Genomic DNA, 22734 nt, shown 5'->3' with positions numbered 1-22734 from the left:
ACTACTGTACATAATTTCTCATATGAAAAGGATAAGGGAAAGACTCTGCTCCCTGTCAGTCATGCAAATCAGTCTGGATCAGAGATGCCAAAGATGAGTTATTCAGATATGGACAGATGTTGTTATAAATAATTTCTCCCTGTTATCCACAAACATTTGATACTGTGTGTGAATAAAAAACATTAACAACTTTAAAGCTAATGTTTCTATTCTCTATTTTTAGCTGTAAGAGACATAATTTGTAGATATTGGAAAAATATGATCACTATTACATATTATTTGTTGCAGTAGTTCTCCCTGTAAACCCACTCAATAAAACATCAACATTTTCTTTATATGAGGAGAATTTCTATTTAAGACTCATCTCTTCCCATATTCCCCCTTCCATCACACTATGATATTTTAAACTATAATAGACAAACACAACTGAAAATGTTCACACACATAAACATCTGGGATAAAGAAAAATTAATTAATAATTTCAGAAAACCTGGAATTATCCCCAGAACAACATAATGATCCCCATTCAGTAAACATTAGGTAGTCAACCTCTACATTATAACACTGTCTTCAGTTGGCCAGCAGTGAAGCATCATACCAGGATACTGGTACCTTACATTACTAATTGTTTTCATGATCTGATGAATTCAGTGATTGCAAAGATGGCATGAAGCCTGCAAGGAGAGTAAAGGAGGACAAGGAGAACAGCCAGCTATTCTTACCAAGTCATCAGTAGCAAGATACATCATCAGAGCGTTTGACGAGAAGGTTCTGAACTTAAACATGACTGTGGAGATATTGGGGTTCCAGCGGATAGGGCGGCTCACCATGGCATAGCTGTCACCATCAAACTGCACTGTTCCTTCACTGTCTGCCACCTGTGGGCTGAAAAGAACAATTCCAACCATTTTCTTTTGCCACGTGAAGCTAAAATAAAAAGTGCAGGGCTATGGAGATTTGGCACAGCTCCTGGGAGTCCTCCTGAACTTGGTTCGATGTCTTATCAAACCTCCCACTGACATGGATGGGATTTCCCATCCTATTTGGAGAATGTAAGCACCTTTCTTTTGTGGGGTCTCTGCTCACTACCCAGGTGGCTGTGAAATCCACCTTCAGGCACTGGACTCTGCCCCATGCCACATAAGAAGTTCAGGAACCCACACTTCAGCTGTCCATGAGCCAGGCTCAGTTCATTGTGGTTCTCATGCTCTCTCATGCTTTGACTGTTTCTGGTTACTGGTTGTCAGGAGCTTTTCTATCACAGCCCTGCCACACCAGCTCAGTTCTGATAACTCACTGACCACACTTACAACCCAGACCGGCTGCTTCCCCTCTCGGTGGAATTGCAACCTAACTTCTGTTGCATACACAATGGAATTTCATTCATGGCTGCTGTGGAAATTCCTTCTACTTACCAGCAAATGTAATGTCACTGCAGACAGGTTCACTAAAGAAGGACGAGAAACAGTCAGTGCTTAACCTACCTGACTGCACACCCTTTGCAGTCACCTTCAATATCCCTGAAATTCCAGAGTCCTATGGGTTTGCTGTCTAGAAAGGTTTCACCCATGCAGCCAGTGAAGGTGGTGACCCTTACAGCATCGGACTTCTGCAAAAGAAAACACAGACCTCCTTAGAGTTGAATTTAAAGTGATTTACTACATCTGAAAACATTACTGGTATAAAAATCATAAAAATGAATACCATATAAAATTCCATATAAAATCATACCCCACCATAAGATGTTTTGTAATATTTTAAATAACAAGAGTATTATTTAGTCTGAGAAGCCCTCCTACAGAACAACTGATCAGTGAAAATGTGAACTGAACTTTATGCCAGTCCTAATGGGAAAGACCTTTCAGATTTGAGACTCTTGGGAAGGCCTAGGAAGAACAAATCCTGAAGAACAAGGAGCTGCTTTGGCTTCCACCATCAGTTTTCCTGGCTGCTGTCACGTGTTCAAGGCCTAGCTGGGTTTTAATTTCAGACTTTCAAGAAAGGACTATGAGCAATCTTGCCCTCAATACAATAAGCAAAATATTGATCTTGTAATGCTTGAAAGCCTGGAAACTGAGCAGAGTGTCCAAGCTAAAAGACAGACTGAGAACTCAGCTATTACACCTGCAAAGTTAATGCTGAATTTTGGATGCAGGAAAAAGCACAGAGGCCAAAGCAATTAAAACACATGTCCCATCAGAACTCATTAAGCTAGGGTCGTGCAGATAGAGTAATGCTCCTTAGAACATAACATGGCACCATGATGAAGGTAGTAATAGTTGACAGTACACAGAGTACTCTGCTAAAAATTATCCTTCTAAAAATACCCTGAATCATTTAAATTTCAGGTGATCAATATGACCTGATTAAAAATCTGTACACTTAGCTATTTGAGATAGACAAGCACCTGCTGTTTTTACAGCAATTACAAATATTAAGATCTTGCAAGAGAACATGGAGAAGTGCAATTTGAAAATACTCAAGGAAAAGTATGACTCAAAAGACTTAATGTGCTACTGATATTTCCCAGGGTAATTGGATAGGTATTAATTAGCAACAAGTATGAACTTAATGTCACTTCTAAGAAATTCATGACATCTAAGCATCATAGTCTACAAGTCAAATGAAAGATGTTTTTAAAAACTGAAAATAAACTTTCTTTTTGAATATACTGCAGAAATGCATGCAAAAAGGGATGTGAACAAAACCGTAGGACAAATCTAAAGCATTGCAAACCTCAATAATATGAAAAGGCAGATTTCTGAGTGAGCTGCCTAAGATATATCAATAACCTTGACTAAATGTCCAAAGAGCTGCTTTTCTGTTTTGGAAAAGTCGTGGTTAAGGTCTTCATTTTGTGAGTCTTACAACTGTACCACACGATGACAGAAAGTCCAAAAAAACCTGAAGTTATATTTTAATTCAGAGACCAAATTTGAACAAAACAAATGCCACAGTGTTTACAACTCTATATTGCAAACACACTGTACTAAACTTAAAATAGACTGCCTTCCTACTGCTGCCCTTGTCTTTATTTACCTGCATATAAAAAGAATTCAGGAATATTTTCCTGACGAAAATTAAAAAACAGAGAGTTTTTCAGAAAATATTTGGACAACCCTTACTGAGGCTGAAAATATCAAGTTCTGACATCAAGTTTTGCACTTCAATTTTTCTGCATATTTTGTTATTTTAGCACTTGAGGGCATATACAGACTTGAGAATAGAAAAGAAGTTTCATGAGTTCACTCTTTGAGAACATCTAAATTTTATCTTCTTTTCAAATGCTAAAATATTGATCAGGAAAAGAATAGTTAATTTAAATTATTTTGTAAAGAATGCCATTGGAAAATAAGTGCTAATTAGCTTTTATTGAGCAATATTTTTTTTAAGATTTCCATCTATTCTATTTGGCATACATCTTCCAGTCATGCCATGAAGTTTAGCAAGGTAGAAGATGTCACCAGAAAAATGAACAGAAAAAGAAGATAGATCAGGGGTACGATGCAAATATTTGTAGGGGAACAGGGTGGGAAACTGGAACAAAAATGTAGAAAATAAAGCAGAAGGACTAAAAACAGACTGCAAAGGAGAAAGTGATGTTGTGGATACATAACAAAGGAAAAACCCCAGATGCAAGGGAAAATATGCTCTTATATACATTGTTAGGAGACCAGAAATGTACTGAAACAGAAATGAGCTCCTGTCACTCAGGAACCGAAAGCCTGTCAGGGCAGCAGTGTGTCCAAGGCAAAGCATCCATCTATGCAGCAGGAATTAGTTGTTTGGGCTAAATGCTGCATCAATACAGCCAGCTACAGGGCTTCTGATCAGAAAGTAACATTGTGGGCAGTGAAATCTCACATCTGGGCACCTCCTTCTAGGCAAATCCCAACAACCTCTCGAAAGTGTAAGTATGCTACTTGCAATAAAAACACCTACTACAATGACACCAGAATATTAAAATTCACTATTTCTACTTCAAGCAATAACAAAATTTGTCCACACAAATGGTCAACTAACAAAGTAATACTGGAAAAAGCATTACCTTAATTTTTTCAGTTAAACCACCAACAAACAGCACAGCATTAACATCCACATCCAGAATGGTATATCCAGGTGGGGAGACAGCACTGAATGTGGCTGGCACAATGCTGGCTTTAGGACCATCCAGAGCTCGCACTGATATTGTGCCATTTTTCCCAGTCCTAGAGATTTAAAAAAAATAATTTAAGCGTACAAAGTCAGTAGTTACACCAGGCATAGGAAAGCTCTATTTTAAATGCTGCCTTTTAACAGAAGCACATGACTGACCTGATTATGCTTCATTTTGATACAAATGAACAGACACTTATGCCTGCATAAGCTAAAGACATGATCAGAGAACAAGATACTTTCGTCACCTGAATGTCCTTTTTGAACAAAATTCACCATACACATGATGTGGACTTTGCATTGACTAAAACGGAATTTGCATTTCATGCAGTGGAGTTGTCAGGTTGCTTTTTGAACAAGCACAAACCCCATTGTGTGTTTAAGAATACTGCTTCATTGTTCTTTATGAATCACATCAAATATTGATGGCAACACAACAGCAGTGGGCTTTGCCATTTATTAACAGTTTCTGCATCAGTTTGTTTCATACTCATTTGATTATATTAATGTAGTAACAGACATGGAAGGAGTTTGCTGACATATTTTTACAACAGAAGGAACACACTGTGGAGAGATATGATTTCTGAATCCTCCTTCTGAAATTTCTTATAGATGGGTCTCACATTTACCAGTGTGCAGCCACTTGGGACATGCCCAGCTGAAGAGGACTGCTGGTATATGGTTGAAAGTGGCTCCCTCAGTAGTCCTGGGTGAATTCCATGCCCATGGACTTGTGTGGGTCTAAAGTGCAACTTATAGCAGAAGATCTACTGATGTGAAGCCCTTTAAGGGATAAAAGTAATAACTCTTGAAAAACTAAAAGCTGCTAGAAACTTTTTTTAAACTACTGAAATGTGATGCTTTCTGAAACTTACTGGCACTTCCAGTCTATATTGTGCTGAAATCAGGATTAGTTTAAAAACACTCAAGTGCAATAATGCAGAAGTCACTAAGCAGACTGACACTTTTTAGGGTGTCTAATAATTCACAAATAGTATGGATGTCTTTCATCTTCAAACAGACTGAAATGCTCACAATGGAAGTCTCTTCTATAAATAATTCTCTCTTATTTAAGGAGGACAATGGAGCTTAAGAAAGATCTTGGCTAACTTGACAGCAAAAAGACATTGCTACCCTGTGCATGACAAGTTATCAGGTTGGAAGATACTGTTCTAGTGATAGTCAGTTCTGTAAAACTGGAGGATTACAGAGGATATGCAAACTGCTACTGCGGTTTGCAAAATGACACTAAAAGGACACTAAATTAGGAGAAGCTGGCAACTTCCTTGAGGGCAGACAGGCCCTGCAGAAAGACCTCAACAAACTAGAGAGACAGGCAATCACCAACCACAGGAAATCTAACAAGGGCAAGTGCAGGACTCTGCACCTGGGATGGAGTTGTGTCTCTAGACTGGGGAATGAGAGGCTGGAGAGCAGCCCAAAAGGGACCTGGGGGTCTGTGGCAAGCTGAACATGAGCCAGCAGTGCCCTGGCAGCCAGGAGGGACAACCCTGTCCTGGGGAGCATCAGGGACAGCATCACAGCTGGGCAAGGGAGGGGACTGTCCTGCTCTGCTCTGCAGCAGCCTCATCGCCAGTGCTGGGGGCAGTTTTGGGTGCCACAATATAAAAAAAAGACATTAAAGTATTAAAGTCCAAAGCAGGGCCATGTTCAAAGCAAGAATGGTGAAGAGGCTGGAGGGGAAGCCTTATGAGCAGCAGCTCAGATCACTTGGTCTGTTCAGCCTGGAGAAGATTGAGGGGAGATCTCATTGCAGAATTCAACATCGTTGTGAGGGGAAAAGGAGGGGCAGGTCCTGATCTCTTTACTCCTGTGATCAGTGACAGGACTTGAGAGAACAGCATGAAGCTGAATTGGGGGAGGTTTAGGTTGGATATTAGAAAAGAGTTTTCCATCCAGACGGGGGCTGAGCCCTGGAACAGGCTCCCCATGAAAGCGGTCGCAACACCAAGACTGCCTGAATTCAAGAAGTGTTTGGACAATGCTGTCAGGTGCATGGTGTGTCTCTTATGGGTGTCCTGAGTAGGGCCAGGAGTTGGGCTTGATGATCCTGATAGGTACCTCCAACTCATCATATTCTATAGTTCTAGGAAAAATTTGTGTAATGACAGTGTTTGCTCCTAAGGAGAAGCAGGTTATAATCATCAAGTCATCATCATTAAATTATAAACTACCATGCAGTAAACTCTACTTCTTGACCCCTTGAAAGCATAGAAAATCTTCACTGAAAAGCATGGCATATATTTGCTACAGTACTTTAAGACTGAATTCTTACTGAACTAAACTGGATGTGTCTATAGTGAACTTGTGATTCAGGCATCCCTTGTCCTCAAAAGAAGTGCACTGCTTAAACTCTGCCACTAACACTCAAAACAATGGTAATACTTAAATCACAGTTGGTTTGAATCACAACTAATCAGGTACAACTCCTAATTGAGGCCTGCTGAAGTCAAGTAACACTGATCTACTGAGTATCAAAAATATTCTCTCATCCACCTGTCTCACAAAATTGAAATTATTTGTATATTGTAAATCTGCTTTAAATAATTTTGTTATATACTGTTATGCCAGATTTTCCTTTGTTAATTGATACTTAGATTGATTACATTTCTTGATGCCAATCAGATTTGCCTCTGTAAGCAGGTAAGTAACTTGTAAGTGACATTTGCTAAACTACTGTACCATCAAAGTAAAGGGAATTCTTTCAGACAGTCCTATAGGAATAAACAAATTTTATTTCAATTACATTAAAAAAATTTCAACATTATAACATTATAACATCTGAATATACAATAAAATGCAAAGGATCAGTATGCTTTAAATAGAAAAGGTGATGAAAATTAAGTGTCCCTGGAAAAGTGACACAGTAATTCTCAAATCAGTCTAACTAACTGGAAATTCTGGTGCATGAATAAACCAATCATCTCTGATCATTACTCAACAGACAGATTTTTCATATTTAGATTTCATTTAGAATGCTAAGTGAGCTTGAGAATTTTCAAATCTCTGTGCCACAACATCTCTTCTTTTTAGGGCCCTTTGGGATTCTTAAGAATTGCTATCGACCTGTGGTGGATTTAACACCATATCATTGTCAATCCTTGTCAACACTAAAAACAACGGCAAAATTCAATAAGGCCAGAATTTCATCTTATGTCCTCATATTAAGCAGATGCCCTGCTCCAGCTGCTCAGGCTATTCTGTCAGGCTGGAAAAGCCTGTGGCTGGAACTGAGAAGAAATTTGGAGAAAATGTGTGAGGGAGTGAAATGAAAAAAAACTCTCCAACAGGTTAGGAAGGGAGTTAGAGTAGAGCTATCAAGTGTACTAAAATGTTCAGAGTTGAAGATTCTTCCACAGGGCGTGTGATTTGTGAAGTCTGCCTTAAGAATGCAAAACCAGTCCCAAGATCTTCATCTTAATCCCACAAATCCACCCAATGCCTCTGCAATGTAATTCTCCTAAACACCACTCTGTACTTCTGATTTATGCAGCTGTAATCATTCTAGATTGCTGACCCAGCATTTTGTTCGAAACTAATGGCATGCACATCCTATATATCCAGAACAACCAGCTAATAGGTAATGGGCTTTTGTAGGATGTGTGAATTTTATACCATGCTCTGGCTACACATTCTGCTGAAGCAGCTTTCTTGTAAATGAAAGCCTGGCACTACTGTGTCATGAAGCTGCTTTGGTATGCATAATATGAACTGGAGAAGATTTCAACAATTTGTATTGTACCCCAGTTTCTATTTCCCTTGCAGCAAGCTTTCATTAAGCCAGCTTCTGGAGATTGTGCCATAATTTTATTTCATTCTCTGCTCTGAATGGCTGATTTCTGTGATTTCATTAAATTATTTAAACTGAATGATTTTTCCTCTTCTGGGAGCTATGCATGTTACCAGAATTAGAGTGTTTTGTTTTCTTATTCCTTCATTCTCTCATTTTCTAACTATATTATCCACTCTATGTTTAATACTATGTGAAATTAACTATAATGATGCAGTAGAAATTAGCTTTCCATCAAATTACGATACAGCTGATGTTATCTAAATTACTAAGATCTATTCAAGATAAAGGCTACAGAGTTATGCAATCCTTATGCTGTGATTACTACACCATATGCCACGTGTTTGCTATTTGAATGGAAAATACAAGCTTCAACTAACCAGTTTGGGATTTGAATATTTATGCGTCTATATTTTTAAAGTTCAAAGTCATTAAATAGCTGATCTCAAATTACAAAATATATTTCAATATATTCAATATATTTTCAGTATCTCCTTCTTCAATTTTCATGAACTGTATCTTTCATAAATATTTCCAGTTTGACAAGACATTTTGCCTGTGGGAATGGCATTCTGAGTAAGAATCAAGGTACTGTTGTGTGACAGACCATTCACTTGCAGTACTGTATCAAGACTAGAAATTCAGAAAAGCTGCTCCTCTTTAAAATTCAAGGAGAAAAGAATAGTAATTATTGGAATGCCAAAACCTGTAACTGATTTTGAAAGTAAACCAGTTGAAGAGGACAACAGATAGAGTGATAGATAAACAAAAGAGAATAAATATAAGGAATCATAGATTGTTGATTCTAGAGGGAAAATATGTTGATTAAATTCTTGACAGGGAACAATTAACATTTCAATAGTAACTGTAGTGCACATACTCTTGGTACTAATGGATGCAGGTCCAAAACCTTTTGTCAAACCAGACTAGAATTTCTCATAATAGCTGTTTTTGCTAAAACCTCGGAAGTGAAATATTTACTTACCTAGAGGCTTCAATCCGGTACCAAAACCCATCATCAATGGTCAGATCTGGATATTCTACCCGTCCAACTCCAGATCCCACATCCCACAGGAAGCTCACCTTGCCTTTGCGCATCTCTATGGCCAAGAAGTCAGTCTACATGCAAAATATGAAAATAGAAGTGACCTCATACTTTAATAAAGGAAGTTTTCCAGAACTTTTCACATTTCAGAAGGTCTAATGAGGCATCAGAAACCTACACATAGACAGTAGAGAATTTACATTAATTCTCACATTGTTCTAAAATCAGACTCTCCTCTTCCTGGTTTTATTGGTTCAAACAAGGAGTCTTAAGCTAAAGACAGCAAATTATTTCTCTCAGTGATATCCAGCAAATGACTTCCAGATTTATAGAATGTTAATATTGCAGACGTCAAGAGAAGGATTTAAATCAGAGGAACATTCTGAAGCATCCATTGGATAGCAGAAAGATGTTGAGGTACATGATGCCATCTAGCTTTTTCATTTTGTATAAGGTAAATAAAATACATGTTGGAAACATTGGAAAATGGAATACTTTTCCCATTTACTGAATTATTATTGGTTATTCTAGAAGTCTGTCTGCTATAGGCCTCATGGGAAACTGAATCATTCACTGTTATTATGCTTGAAATTGTAGTCTTGACTTAAAATTACAATAAGTAGGAGCATAGACAGATGCAATATGATTAGCTACCTCATTCCCAATGGGAAACCCACAACCAACTCCAAAATTATTCTGGTTGCACTGTGGATTTTAAAGCCCTAATGTAATTCATGTACAAGCCTCGTGTTTCATATCTAGTTAAAATAAGATACATGTAAAAAAATTGCTGGTGATATTTTAGAAACCTATATTAATACCAAATACAGTAAATACCTAGATTATTTTAGAACCACTACTACTGCTTTGAAGCCTCTGGGTGAAAAAAACAAAAAAGCCTTTCTCATCTTCTTTATTTGTCAGTAGTCTAATTTGATCGAGCAACTCTGACATGAAAGGCAGGAGACAGACTCACAAACTTGGCACTTCCAAGGTAAAAAAGCAGATTGTCAGCAACTACAGTCTTCACATTGACAATGACGGTGTTGTATGTTCCCTTCTTTATTTCTGGTCTGTACGTGCGAATACAATTGCCTCCAGAGGACACGGACACCTTGATCTTCAAAAAAAAAAAAAGCACAACAGAAAGAATTCAGTTCACTGCTTATTATTCCAGAATTAACCACAGATGTTTCCAAATAATTGTAAGACTATTACACTTCTTTCCCTTCACATTTTTCTGTTACATGTACCGGTGAGTTGCTTGGATATGCAAATAAGTTAGAAATTGAATTTTATTTCTGGGATTATTTAGTAAAATGAAATAAAATCTCTTTTTGGAATTCACATTTAAAGGACAGACTGTGTAGATTAAAAATAGCTAGAAGATATACTGGTCTAATGCAAGTAACAGTAGAAGTCTAGCAGTACAGATAGTCTGTAAGTAGAATATGCAGCTAGGAAAATTAGCAGCATTCCTGAAGGAATTAAGCATATTGCTGTTGGGTAGTCATAGTTATCTATTTTTCCCTTGTAATATCTTTGATTATGCCAATTTAAGACACCTTTTCACAATTATTTTTAAACCAACAGTTACGTCTATCACTGCTTTTACATAGTCCCTAATGGGAGCTGGCATTCATAACTAAGTTTTATTTCCAGAGATGAGTGACACATGCATTTGGATGCTTGTATTGGTTTCCTCAGGCTCTGAGCACAGATAAAAACACTTTACCATTTACTTTCATAATGCCAGCACAGACATAATGACAGTACAATGGTGTTTCAATCCCAGCTAGGCATGTTTATGCATTAGACGAAATGTACCTAATGGTATCACCTTATACTTACAGCAAACTCTGCTAAAAAGGAGGTCCATTATAGGACCAAACTCCTAATTTCCTTATCTCAGAAACACTGAGCACTTAAGTACTTCAAAGCCGTCAGGTGGAAGATGAATGTAACAAAACATATCATTACTGGAGCCTTTCTGTTCTGTGCAGATTTCATCACATATGTGTTGAAAACTTTTCACCAGTATCCTACTATTTATCCTATCACTTCCTTCTCAGTATCCTATTATTATGTTGATTATTTTTTAAACTATTTTCCCACCATTTGGGAGGAAAATCTCTCAAGTACCATCTACAAGATTCTTTTTCCTTTGCTATTTAAATCACAAGCTGAATAATCTCAGTATTAACCAGATGGTCCTAGAGTTGACAATGTTACTGAATCAAGGAAATGGATTCCAAACTTGCTAAATGGACTAAAAATATATTCTTAAGTTCAAGTCTTCTGTGCTGCTTGTAGACAGAGAAAAATCAAAAATAAGGGAAAAGCAGATATACTCAGAAATTTCAGTCTGAGATTGTGTAATTCTTGAGTAATGTAAATTCTATTAAATTAAATCAGGGGCTTAATACCAGTGCTGAAGCAGAAAAAGAAAATTTTGTTTTCACAAAATATCAATGATATCATGACTCTTCCACTGTACTATCACCTACAATACTTCTTAAAAATAACCTTTTGAGATTGATTCCTACAAATGTTATTCATTTAATAAGTGCATGTTTTAAATGAAGAAACAAGACAAAGAGTGAAAATCATCAGAATTTTTTTTTCTGAGAAACTATACTCCATTATATGCTCTCTTTACATATGTCTAGAATTAGGAAGGATTCACACTGTAGAAAAGAAAGAAGTAGAAAATTAAATCCCATTAGTACTTAAAAGGTCCTTTTTAGTTGGGCTTTTTTGTTGTTGTTGTTTGGGTGGGGTTATTTTTTTTGTTTTTGTTTTTGTTTTTGTTTTTGTTTTTTTTTTTTTTTTGAGAAATGGGACTTACCGAATTGGCTTGTTTCCGAGCTTGATTTATTAGCTCTTTTATCTGAGAAATGTTTTTCCCCAAGTTATCCTGGAGTTCTTTGATTGGCTTGATTTTATCTAGCAGGCGATCTGCTTCCTTTTCTAGGTTTTTAATACTGGAATCTGCATCAGCAACTTCATAAGAAAGAACAAAGCAGAGCTTTAGAGAATAGTGTCAGACACTAATTAGACATTGCAATAATAAAATCCAAGAAAATTCTGCATACACAATGCTCAGGAGATTGTATATGCTATGACTATGAGGAAAACACAGGCCAGAGAGCTACCTGAACACAATAATGCAATTTCAGAATGTTTAGAATCAAGTTAAAGTAGCAATAGCTGCGAACACTCATGCTAAAGCAGGATTTTGAAGATGTAACTATGCTTCAGGCTAGGATGATAGCTATGGAAAATGTTTTCCTGTAGCAAAATATGAACTTATGAATGAAGTATTTGCTTTCTTCTTATAAAAAAAACCCCAAATTTTGAAGAAAAACACTGGACTAATGAAAACTGGTTGGTTTCCATAAATAATTTATGAAATTACTGGGTTAAAATTAACTTGAAATGAATTTTTGAACTAACTATAATGGGCACAAATACAAAAAGGTTTTATCGTGATCACAAGCTTAAAATTCTGTATGTGCACTGAAAGCAGTTTTAAAAACAGTGACAGTAAACTGCAAATGATTTTTTTTTTCAGGTGAATGAAATAATTTTATTGCAATATTTTTTCCTCTCTTTTTTAAAGACTCAAATTCCTTTTTTGCCCCACAACATACAACTAGAGACTAATACCCTCTCTTTGACAACTCCTCAGCAGATCTAAGGTTTGCAACACATGGCTTGCATGAGGGTGTGGGGTTTTGTGCATGACACCGAAAGGGATAAAAGTGCATTTACCAGAAAGATTCATATTACATGAAAATAATAGTAATAATAATAGCAGCAATAATGCTTAGATAAAGCATGAAAAACTGCATATCTAGTTTTTTGACCCAAACACTCATACCAAAGCCTTCAAGATGCTTCTTAAGGTTTCATATAAGTTAAACTGGCTACCAAGCCACTTTATTGCAAAGTTTTCAAAAAGTAACTGTTTAGCTACTTCAATGAATGAGAAACATAGAGGACCATGCAGAGGTTTTGGCGGAAAGCAGTGAATGATTGTTTACAGGAAAATGCACACTGTAAGCTGCAAGTAAGAAAAAACATACGTACAGATTTCTGCAGGCAAGATATGGAAACAAAGAAAAGAGAAAAAAACAGAGGATAACATAAGAGACAGAAGATAACATAAAATATTTTGAAGATCTAAACAGAAATGTAAAGTAAGGGACAGGATGAGTCTATAAATAACTTTTTACTTTTAAAATATTTCATATCTATCAAAATGAGAATTCAGCACCTGTACTTTAACATAGTGAGGCTATGTCTACTTTTGCATTTAGTCAGGGGTGCCTGCCTACTCACTTCATACATGTGGAATGGTTCACCCTGCATTACTCTATTCTCATTCTGTTATCTGAGTATCCATTAATATTTGAAGAATGACAGAAGCATACTTCTGGAGACCATCTCACAGTTTAGCTTTATCTGACGTGAAACAGTTTTGCAAGTGTTAAGACCACTCTTCAATGCAAACAAAATAGTGGAGACTGGGGACAATCAAGAGATTTAATTTTAAATTATCACTCCTAATCTCAACTAAAGGGCTAATGCACACACAGGCTCAGAATATTTGAGCTGGGACAGATGGCCTAATCTAGATTCAGCAGTGCCAAGAAATGACTGCTTTAAGACTGCCTCTCAGTTGTTTCCCACTACCGTGCAAGAGACCTTATAGGTCTGCTGGTACTACAACCTGCTGTAATCTGACCACACTATTTCAATCAATAACTAACTACTTTTAATTGTCTAAAGCTGTGTGCACCCAATGAGAAATGTACTGGGGCTCACACATGTATCTCAGCTGATGATCGATGGGGAACTTGCACTAGGCAGGCAGTGGCAAACAGCCATTGGGATTAACTTTTTTCACTTGTACAGCAACATTTTACAGCAACAATTGGCAGAGAATATTTGTCCACAGAATGAGAATTAGCTTCCTAAACGGTATGGTTTTAGGTGCCCAGCTTCATCAAGCTGACAACAATCTGGGGAGCCCAGAATAGCTGAGAAATTAGTTCTTAAGTGGTTTTTCTAAAGACTAGTTTTTAGGCTCTATACTCCCATACGAAGGATGGTCTAGCAATCTACCATAAAATGTATTGTAATATAGAATTAATTTTTATCCATCTTAACCAAAGTGAAAACGCTTAAGTAATTGTCAAATTTGCTAACAGATTTCATGGAAAAAAAAAAAAAGAAGAAAAAAAGCAGACAAAACCCCATCCCCAGAATCTTCTTTCTTTTTTAAGCGTCTTCAGTGTCCTACCAAAAGTAGCAACATATATGAAATAAGTAATGCATTTCTCCCAGGACTGATTATCTGATTGACTGAAGACAGATTTAGTGTGGGGTATTTTTCTTGAATCAGGCAGTGAATTGCCAGTCAGAATCTTTGATTAGTCATCTCCTAAATATTTTAAAAAAGTAATCTGAGGAACAAATCATATTCATCCTGCTGACATTAGCTTCTCTTGCAACTACTAGCACTAGTCTTTAAGATTTAAAATTCTTTTCATAGAATTGTTAGCATTCAAAGGGACCTCTTGTCCCTTTTCACATATAAGAAACCCAGAAAATAGAACTGATAGAGAGTCCTTTTATCACAGCACATCATAGTAATGCTCTGTAAGTGAAATTCTGGAGCATCTGTGTTTCGTTTTGAGATATGAAATGAAAACCACAAACTGAAAAAAACCAAACAAACACCACCAAACAACCCAAAAAAAGATCTTACTGTTCTTGACTGGGTCCTTCACAACTGCATTTGTTTTGGCCACATCATCTGTAAGTTTACTGTAGTTTTTTCTCAAGCCCAGGAGATTCCGATTGAGGTCTTTAATCTGGGCCAGCACGTCATTTGCAGTATCATTGGCTTGTCTTGCTTTGTCTTTAGCTGCCTGTACCTTTATAGCTGTATCTGTAGGCAGAAAATTATAATTAAATGATTGCCCAGGATGCAGAACTAACTTTATTGAGTAAAGATATATATCTGTGCTCCAAAAAACTCCACCTTTATTTCTGAAATTTTGACTCTGAACACCCCACCCCCCCCCCAAAAAAAAACCCAAAAAACAGCACCTCAGAAATATCACAGAATCTTTAATAAACCATTATCATTGTCAATCCTGACAGGAGAAAGAAAAGAGAACCCTGATTGCCTTTTTTCATCATACCTAACTAGTTCCTTTTGGACCATTATTAGAGGTCATGCACCCTTCTGGCTGAGTAAAATTTGGAGTTACTGTGTTACTTCCCTCTATTAGTCTCACAAATTATTTCCAGGCACACCTTAAATTATGCCATCCCTGCACATGTGGGTCCCTGTCCCACATGATCTGGCTATCTCGTTCTGAATCTTTCTGCTTTTATCTGACTATTAGTATAGCAGGGACACAAGAATTATTAGTTTAAGCTGCTCTCCGCTTTCTCATATCCTTGAACAAGATACATGACAGGGTCATTTTCTCTCCCTTCCTTATTTGATAATTTTCCTGTTGGATAACTAATTTACTCAATTTTCTTATCCATGCCATTTATTTGCTCTGAATTTAATTCTTAATACTCATCTGCTTGTTTTTATGAGTGTCCTTGTGCCAAGAGTAAGCACCCTATAATTCCAATCTGCCAAGAATTTATTATGTTGCTAATGATTGCATAAGTCTTATTAGTTTTACTTGTTCCATACTTAGTATTCTGTGTCCTAAGGTTAACAGGCCTTAGAGGTCCATTTTGGTTGACTGAGACATCTATCTGTGTTCAAGACAAATACCCATGTCAGTGTCTTGACCAAAACCCAAGAAATGGTACGTGATGAGCATGAAATATCAAACAATCTATTTTGTGAATGCTGATTTCAAGGATTATTAAATAGAAACCAAAACTTTTCAGTTAACTGGAATCTTAAAGCCCCAAAAATGTACAAGATGAATAGTAAATTGTTTTTCATCCTAAGGGTTTACTAGCAGTCTGAACTGTCCAGAAATCAGACAGAATACTGTTTTTCTTCAGAGACTTTTCTTAAGGCGAAACTTCGGTTTATAAAATGCTCCTTGGAGAAAAATTCATAGAAAAATAGATTGGTTTAAAACATTTAATTTTTTTTAAAACAATAATTTTCACTATCCATTATCATGAAAGTGCATTGTAGTTCCCTGTCCCTTGCTATCACAATGCAATGTAGCCAAAATCCCAGGACTCTGAGATTTTAATGAATATTACTTCTAAAAAAAAGAAAAGTCTCTACAGAATGACAAATGTGCATATGTAAGACACTGAAATGTTGAAGGTTAGTGACTTAAGCAATGGTCCATTGGCAAAAACAGCAGGTTATTATGCTGAGATCAGATAGCTCCTAAACTAAGGGGAGGAGCAGAGTTTTTGGGTGTGTGGTGGTGAAACCTCTGATTTGCTTAAGAACAACCCAGGTTTCTCACCCATCACTAGAGGGACCAAAACAAAGTGACTTTTGCTTAGCAAGGACACCTTTTTTAGAGCCAGATTAAGAAAAAAGGCCCATAAGAAGCAAATCCTGTGGAGCTGGGATAATGTTTTTTGTCATAGCAATATCCTACCTTACACAATGGACTGTGGTGTAAAACTCTCCTGCCTGGGGGCATGTACTGGGATATTCACACACAGGCCTGAAGGTGTCCTTCCCTCTGAGAAGACCTCACTGGCCCAACTACACTGGAGTACCAGCAGGCATGTCTTAGAAGGGGTCATGAGCCACCAAAAACCCCAGACTCATTTCTGGGGCCTTCCACCAGAGGACAGCACATGAGCCACAGTGTTACATCAAACAATGTAAAACTGCTCTCCAGAGATTGTACCTGGGAGTTCCCACCTGAACCTGAAGATACCTTAACCCACCGAACTTTATGTTGTGTGGGGTTTCCTCCACCATGGATGGATCAAGACTGTGGCCATCACTTTGACCAAGGGACATATAAATTGCAGCAACCAAGTCTTCTTGATACATCCACATGTGGTGCTATCTTTCCTCTCCACAAACTACTCCTTTTCCTTTTCCTTTTCCTTTTCCTTTTCCTTTTCCTTTTCCTTTTCCTTTTCCTTTTCCTTTTCCTTTTCCTTTTCCTTTTCCTTTTCCTTTTCCTTTTCCTTTTCCTTTTCCTTTTCCTTTCCTTTCCATAGTTGATAACCAAAATGGCTACATACCTCCTTTCTACTGCAGCCAAACTGTTCTAAAATTAACCTGCCATATTTATATGTATATATACATCTATCTTCCTACCTACCCGTCTGTCTGTCTATCTATTTATCCATCTATCTACACTGGTCATTCAGTGTCACTTCACTCCAATCCACCCCAAGCATCTATTAACAAGAACCTCAGTTATCCTGGCCTTCAGGGGTGGGTCACAAGAGCACAGCACTTCAGAGGCCATTGAGGAAAACTTGCTCCAGTTCTTAGCAACTTACTGGCTAAAAAAGATGTACAATGCCAAACAGTGTGTCAAAATGTTGAGAGTGGGGTAGAAAGGTAAGACAAAACCCAGCAAATGTCACCCTGCTTTTTCTGTAAAGTCACTAAGACTTATTCTTCTTTGGTTGAATTACACTGGTGAAATTATAGTGCATCATTGAAGATTAGCTTCAAATAGACTTTTCACATATGAACAAAAGACTATTTGTCTCAGAGCGTATCATAATTTCTGATATTATAATAATTTTCTTTCAGAAACCTTCTGCAAACTGTAGAGGCCTGGTACCTTTTACCATCCCAAAATTCTAACTGATACCATGTAAATATTATCAGTTGAGCTTTCCCTCTCACATTGCTCATCTTTGTCTTGTAACAGTCAGTGGTCAAAGTAGACCTAGTGTGGACACAGGCAAAGATTTATGAGACAAATGTTAAGTGATGGAAAAAGAAACCAGAGAGCAGGACTGAGTCAAATGTTGCAACACTTTTCCAACTTACCATTAGGAATGGCTGACAGCTTTCCAAAGGTTTCATTCAAAGCTCTCAAGAGAATGGAATTCTTCTCATCAGCATCTTTCAGCCTGTTCTGTGTGCTGTTCAGATTATCACCATTTTCTATAAAAAAGCATATGATACAAATGATTTAACTTTCTATATTCATGATCCTTTCATTGCACATAATATAAAATACATAATAACAAGCAAGCAATTTTTCATTAAGATATAAAATTGTGTAAATAAGGAAGTCCAGCAGAACCTGTGGGGTTCACTGATCATCTTCTCCAGTTTCTTTAAGTACTCTACTTCAATAGTATCTAAATGCTTGTGTTTGTTGTAGTGTTGTATGTATTTATCATGGGTTTTTCAAAGGTGTGCAGAGGAAAGAACTTATGGTGTTATGATTTAGGCAAATTCACACAATGATCCACTGATAGACACACTGTGATGTTAGTCATAGTTTTGATTGCTAGATTAAGCCGCTGCCTTTCTTCTTAAGGTGGTTGCCTGAGGTGAATGAGTTGAATGTGGTGTGAAAGAAGCAAAATCCATTAGGTCACCTTGGTGTTGCAATTACAGTGGCCAGCGACTAGTTCTCTTGGATTTTCTCAAAGATGTTGACATAACATCCAAGGAAAATACAAGATCACTGATTGTCAATATGAGATGAATACACTAACGACATATTATTATGAAATAAACATTCTAAATTCTTAGGGGAAACACCCCTCTAGTAAAAAAAACAACATTCATAGTTAAGAATTGGTTCAAATCAAAGGACCAGTACAAATCAAAGGCACAGGCGTGTCATATTTAGTATACCACAGTTGAAACTGACATCCTCATTTACAAGCAAGTTCCCATTTTTCAGCATTTACTTTGAATAAAAATTATGCAGGGTCTTTTGAATCATATCCAGCAGAGCAATGCAACAATCTCAAAACTGAGATTCCAGCCAAACTTTATGATTATTGAAACAGACATTATCCCAAAATTCAGAAGTAAAGTTTGACACAAAATATTTAGTTAGTGCTTAAACTACTATTGTAGTGGGCATTTTTCATTATTTCTCTGTATCGATATGAAGCTCTTTGGAACAGACAGCTGGTAATTTCTTACCTTAAAGACATATCCTACTGGAAAACTAATTTAACATCACTGAGCTTGATCGCCAGAAGAGAAGAATAATTTGTAGAAAAGGAGTTCAGGATGACAAGCTATGAGTGTGACCTTCAGGTATGTGACAGGTTATTGAAAATAAACACCTATGTGGTTCACATCCCACAAATTCTAAAAAAGTATGCTTTCTTAAAATTAGACATGCGAGAAGCAATTTGTAAAGAGAAAAATCAAACAAAATTTATATTGCCTACAAGAAATTATTAATTAAATTTTCCAAGGCTGTAGCAAGGCTGAAACAGCACAAAGAATTTACATGAGAACTATACTTTTGCTGTTAGACCTTTTGAAATGCCATTAAGGAAGAAATCTGTTTGCTTTATTGAAATTAGAGCAACACACAGGATTGCAGGGGTGCCCAGAGATAAGCCTTCACTCCTGCAAAATGTTCTGCTGAAGAACAGGACACTTGTGTGAACTGTGAGAGCCACAGTTAACACTAGAATAAAGTTTGGATGAATTGCATACGTTATATGATTACTCTTCTTAAAAACAGCTTTATTTTTAAATAACAGGTTATGGTCCCATAGCTGAAGGAGGCTACTGGTAACATGTCATTGTTAAACCAGGATGAACTCATGAGATTCTGGTCTTGTATGCCCTGAGATTTTATCTGAGTTCTTTTCCTGTTAAGTAATAATACCAAAAATTATGCTTTAATTTCCACCATTTAATTCTGAAATTATTTATTGGTTTTTCTAGTGGAATGTTAGTGTTTATAAAGTGTGTCAGTATTTCTGAGACATTTGACTAATTTATGATGGTGGTGTTCTAACTTTGTAACCCACTTTTAAATTCTGTCTTTTTCTCCCCTCTTCCTATCCAGCACACTAATTTTCACCCAGTTATATTTCTGAAGAATCATGTTTCCAGACTTCTGAGTTCAGCTTTGTAACCATAGCAGCAAACTGATTTTTATGGAATTTAACAAGGGAAGTTACCCTAGAAATTCTGAAATTGAATATCAAGACCCCACCTGTTTAATTTTTTTTTCTTTTAACTCCTCAAATACAGTTTTACTGTGGGTGTTTTTTTTTTTTTTTAGTTACAATAATAAAGCCATAAATAAGTGCTCCTAGGGAGGCTCTTACACAACGAGAAGTGAGGAGATACTATGTCCTGGGTCAGCTTTAAAAGGAAATTGTTTGTCTTTCACAGAGATATTAAGTCTTATTTTGAAGTAACTTCTTATTTTATAATCCAGATGGCATCTTCATTAAGCACTGGACTAATCTGTTGCATGAATCACAAACTGAACAGACTTCATTTCAGCTTTTCTGCATCCTTTAATTACTAGCATTTATGAAAAAAGCTGTGGCACTGATTTGAAGGCCCAAGATCCTCCACTTAAGTGCTGCAGTTAGTCAAAATGCAGGCAGCTACGGTCTGAGTTTTTACAAACTACAGAGCCTATCTGACTTGGAAGAGGTTAGTAGGTCTGCACTGAAAGATGCCAGACACTGTCAATTCTCATTAAACTATAAGTTAAGCAGTATCATGAGAAATTTATCTCAATCCTGTTTACACTTGATTCGCTCTGCTCAGAGATGGCACAAGATGCCAATAAATGCATGTTTGCATTTTTGTTATTCAAATGTTCAAATGTTTGCAGTTCAAATCAGCAAAACTAGTCATGCATTGCTGAAACAAAGCCCTAAAGAGTAAGCAGGAGCCAAAGGACTTCACGTGTATTGGACTTTGCATTTGCTGGCTTGGTTAACGTGAAAAAAGATATTCAATTTCTGTTTATATTAAACAGAGCATTACAGGATAAAGCATCATCCCTTATTCCTCAGAATGAATGAAGTGGAGTCAAATGAAAACAAACAATGCTTTGTGCACGTATTTCATCTTAAATTGAACTCAGGAATCTAGTCACATACTGTTTATACAGAGTGAGTTTCCAGAGACACACTGTTTTACAAGTCTCTACATATGACATAAATAGGTGACACTAGTCAATTGCTGATGCGTCACTATTGTGGTGGAACATACATATAGAGGAACATAGTGGAAACAGGTATCTTCTGGGAGTATGGATAAATGCAGTTTTTCCACATGAAACTATCCAAGAAACTTCAATAAGGCTGTTCTACAAAATGCATGTATCTCAACACCAGACTAAAGTTGGAAATCTACCAAGGAGCAAAAAATGTATCTGTTTTTATTGTCTGGAGACAGCAGAAATGAACTGACGGTTACACATATTCCTTTCAGTTATCTTTGTGTTATTTCTTCCAAATAGCACTCTTGCTCCCCACAGTCTCATCCTATAAAGGGGAACATGGGTCACAAGCTGAATATTTTTCCCTAACCCAAGCAAGACTTAGAAACTGGAATTAAGAACAAACAGGTGAAAGAGATGTAACTAGAGAAATGCAGTTAATTAAGTTTAACTTTTTAAAAAGAGTACCTTCAGCACTGACTGCCATGATCTGGTGAATGCAATATGCCAGGTCAGCAGAAAAACAATGCAGAGGAGAATACACAAACAAGGAATCTATCAGCTGGATATGTTGCCTATCAACTGGAAAATGTTTTAGATAAAAACATTCACGTGCTGTCCAACAAGACATGTCCTCCTCAGGTTGCCAATTCTTAAGCAAAAGAAAGTACATTAGCAGAATTTCAGTAGCTGCCTGACAGCAGTCTCCAGCTGAAGAGGAGATTATGCATCTTATATTCACTTTTCATTGATCAGCAGCATTTACACACTGGTAAGCCCAAATTTCAAGACTCTTTCTTAGCCACAGTACTACATTCAGATTTTGCTTCTCTCACCAGGGTTATTCTTTTTAACTCCTAACCCCACTGAGAGAGAAATGACTAAATCTCCATTTTATTAGCGTCTGTCAGAAGCTTTGCTTTGTAAGGACTGTTTCAGCAGTCTTTGGTGGTAATATAAAACATTTTCATGATTAACAGCCATTTTATAACTCAGGTAATTGGCCACAAATCAAGCAAATGTCATAATGTAGGAAGAAAACACTCCCATCTCTATCACAGCCCAGGCTGGATTTTTGGAGTGTATATTAGTTGAGTGGCTTATGGATCTACATTACTTTAACTAATGTACTTCATGTAGTGCAGACAGGGAAATTTTAAGATAGTGATTAGTTCTGTCTACCAGATCTTTATAGAGTGCTCATTAGCCATCCTCTACTTCCAGCTGAGACTCTGAAAGGTTGGCTTTACAAGGATTTAAGAAAATATCTATTAGTTTGACACTGAACTCTCAATTTCTCTCATGGGAAAATCAAGACATCCAGAAGGGATTATGTTCATAACACTAATAACATATGTTCTATTATTCACAATACTAATAATATCACCACTTTGGTGCAAAAGCAGAGCAGGGAATAGAAATCTGTCATTGCATTTTCTTCTTATACATCTGTATTCTGGGCACAGTGTTAACTGATCTCCACGGGTCTAGCTGTGGAGCATGGACATGTTTTATTAGATGTAAAAAGGCATACTGTTCAAGTTCAGAATGTCTGCCTTTATGTAGCACTTAGGATGTATTGTAGAGCATTAAAGAAAGTCTCATCTCATTACCCT

The 22734-nt window shown here is 36.9% G+C and overlaps 1 protein-coding gene across 1 annotated transcript in view; it reads right to left on the bottom strand.

Moving 5' to 3' along the window:
• The window catches only part of LAMA2 (laminin subunit alpha 2), a gene marked incomplete at its 5' end in the record, with an annotated part of 255146 nt that overhangs the window by 31428 nt on the left and 200984 nt on the right, over positions 1-22734 (bottom strand). Inside the window, 9 exons of the mRNA XM_062488976.1 lie at positions 723-885; positions 1485-1609; positions 4049-4208; positions 8952-9085; positions 9988-10131; positions 11860-12014; positions 13104-13109; positions 14788-14970; positions 17995-18111. Coding sequence (XP_062344960.1) covers positions 723-885; positions 1485-1609; positions 4049-4208; positions 8952-9085; positions 9988-10131; positions 11860-12014; positions 13104-13109; positions 14788-14970; positions 17995-18111 — 1187 coding nt within the window. The remainder of the gene's footprint in view (positions 1-722; positions 886-1484; positions 1610-4048; positions 4209-8951; positions 9086-9987; positions 10132-11859; positions 12015-13103; positions 13110-14787; positions 14971-17994; positions 18112-22734) is intronic.

Source organism: Cinclus cinclus, chromosome 3, assembly GCF_963662255.1.
Source record: "Cinclus cinclus chromosome 3, bCinCin1.1, whole genome shotgun sequence".
Classification (NCBI taxonomy): domain Eukaryota; kingdom Metazoa; phylum Chordata; class Aves; order Passeriformes; family Cinclidae; genus Cinclus; species Cinclus cinclus.
Note: the sequence above shows the minus strand (reverse complement) of the source record. Positions and strands in the feature narration are given on the sequence as shown.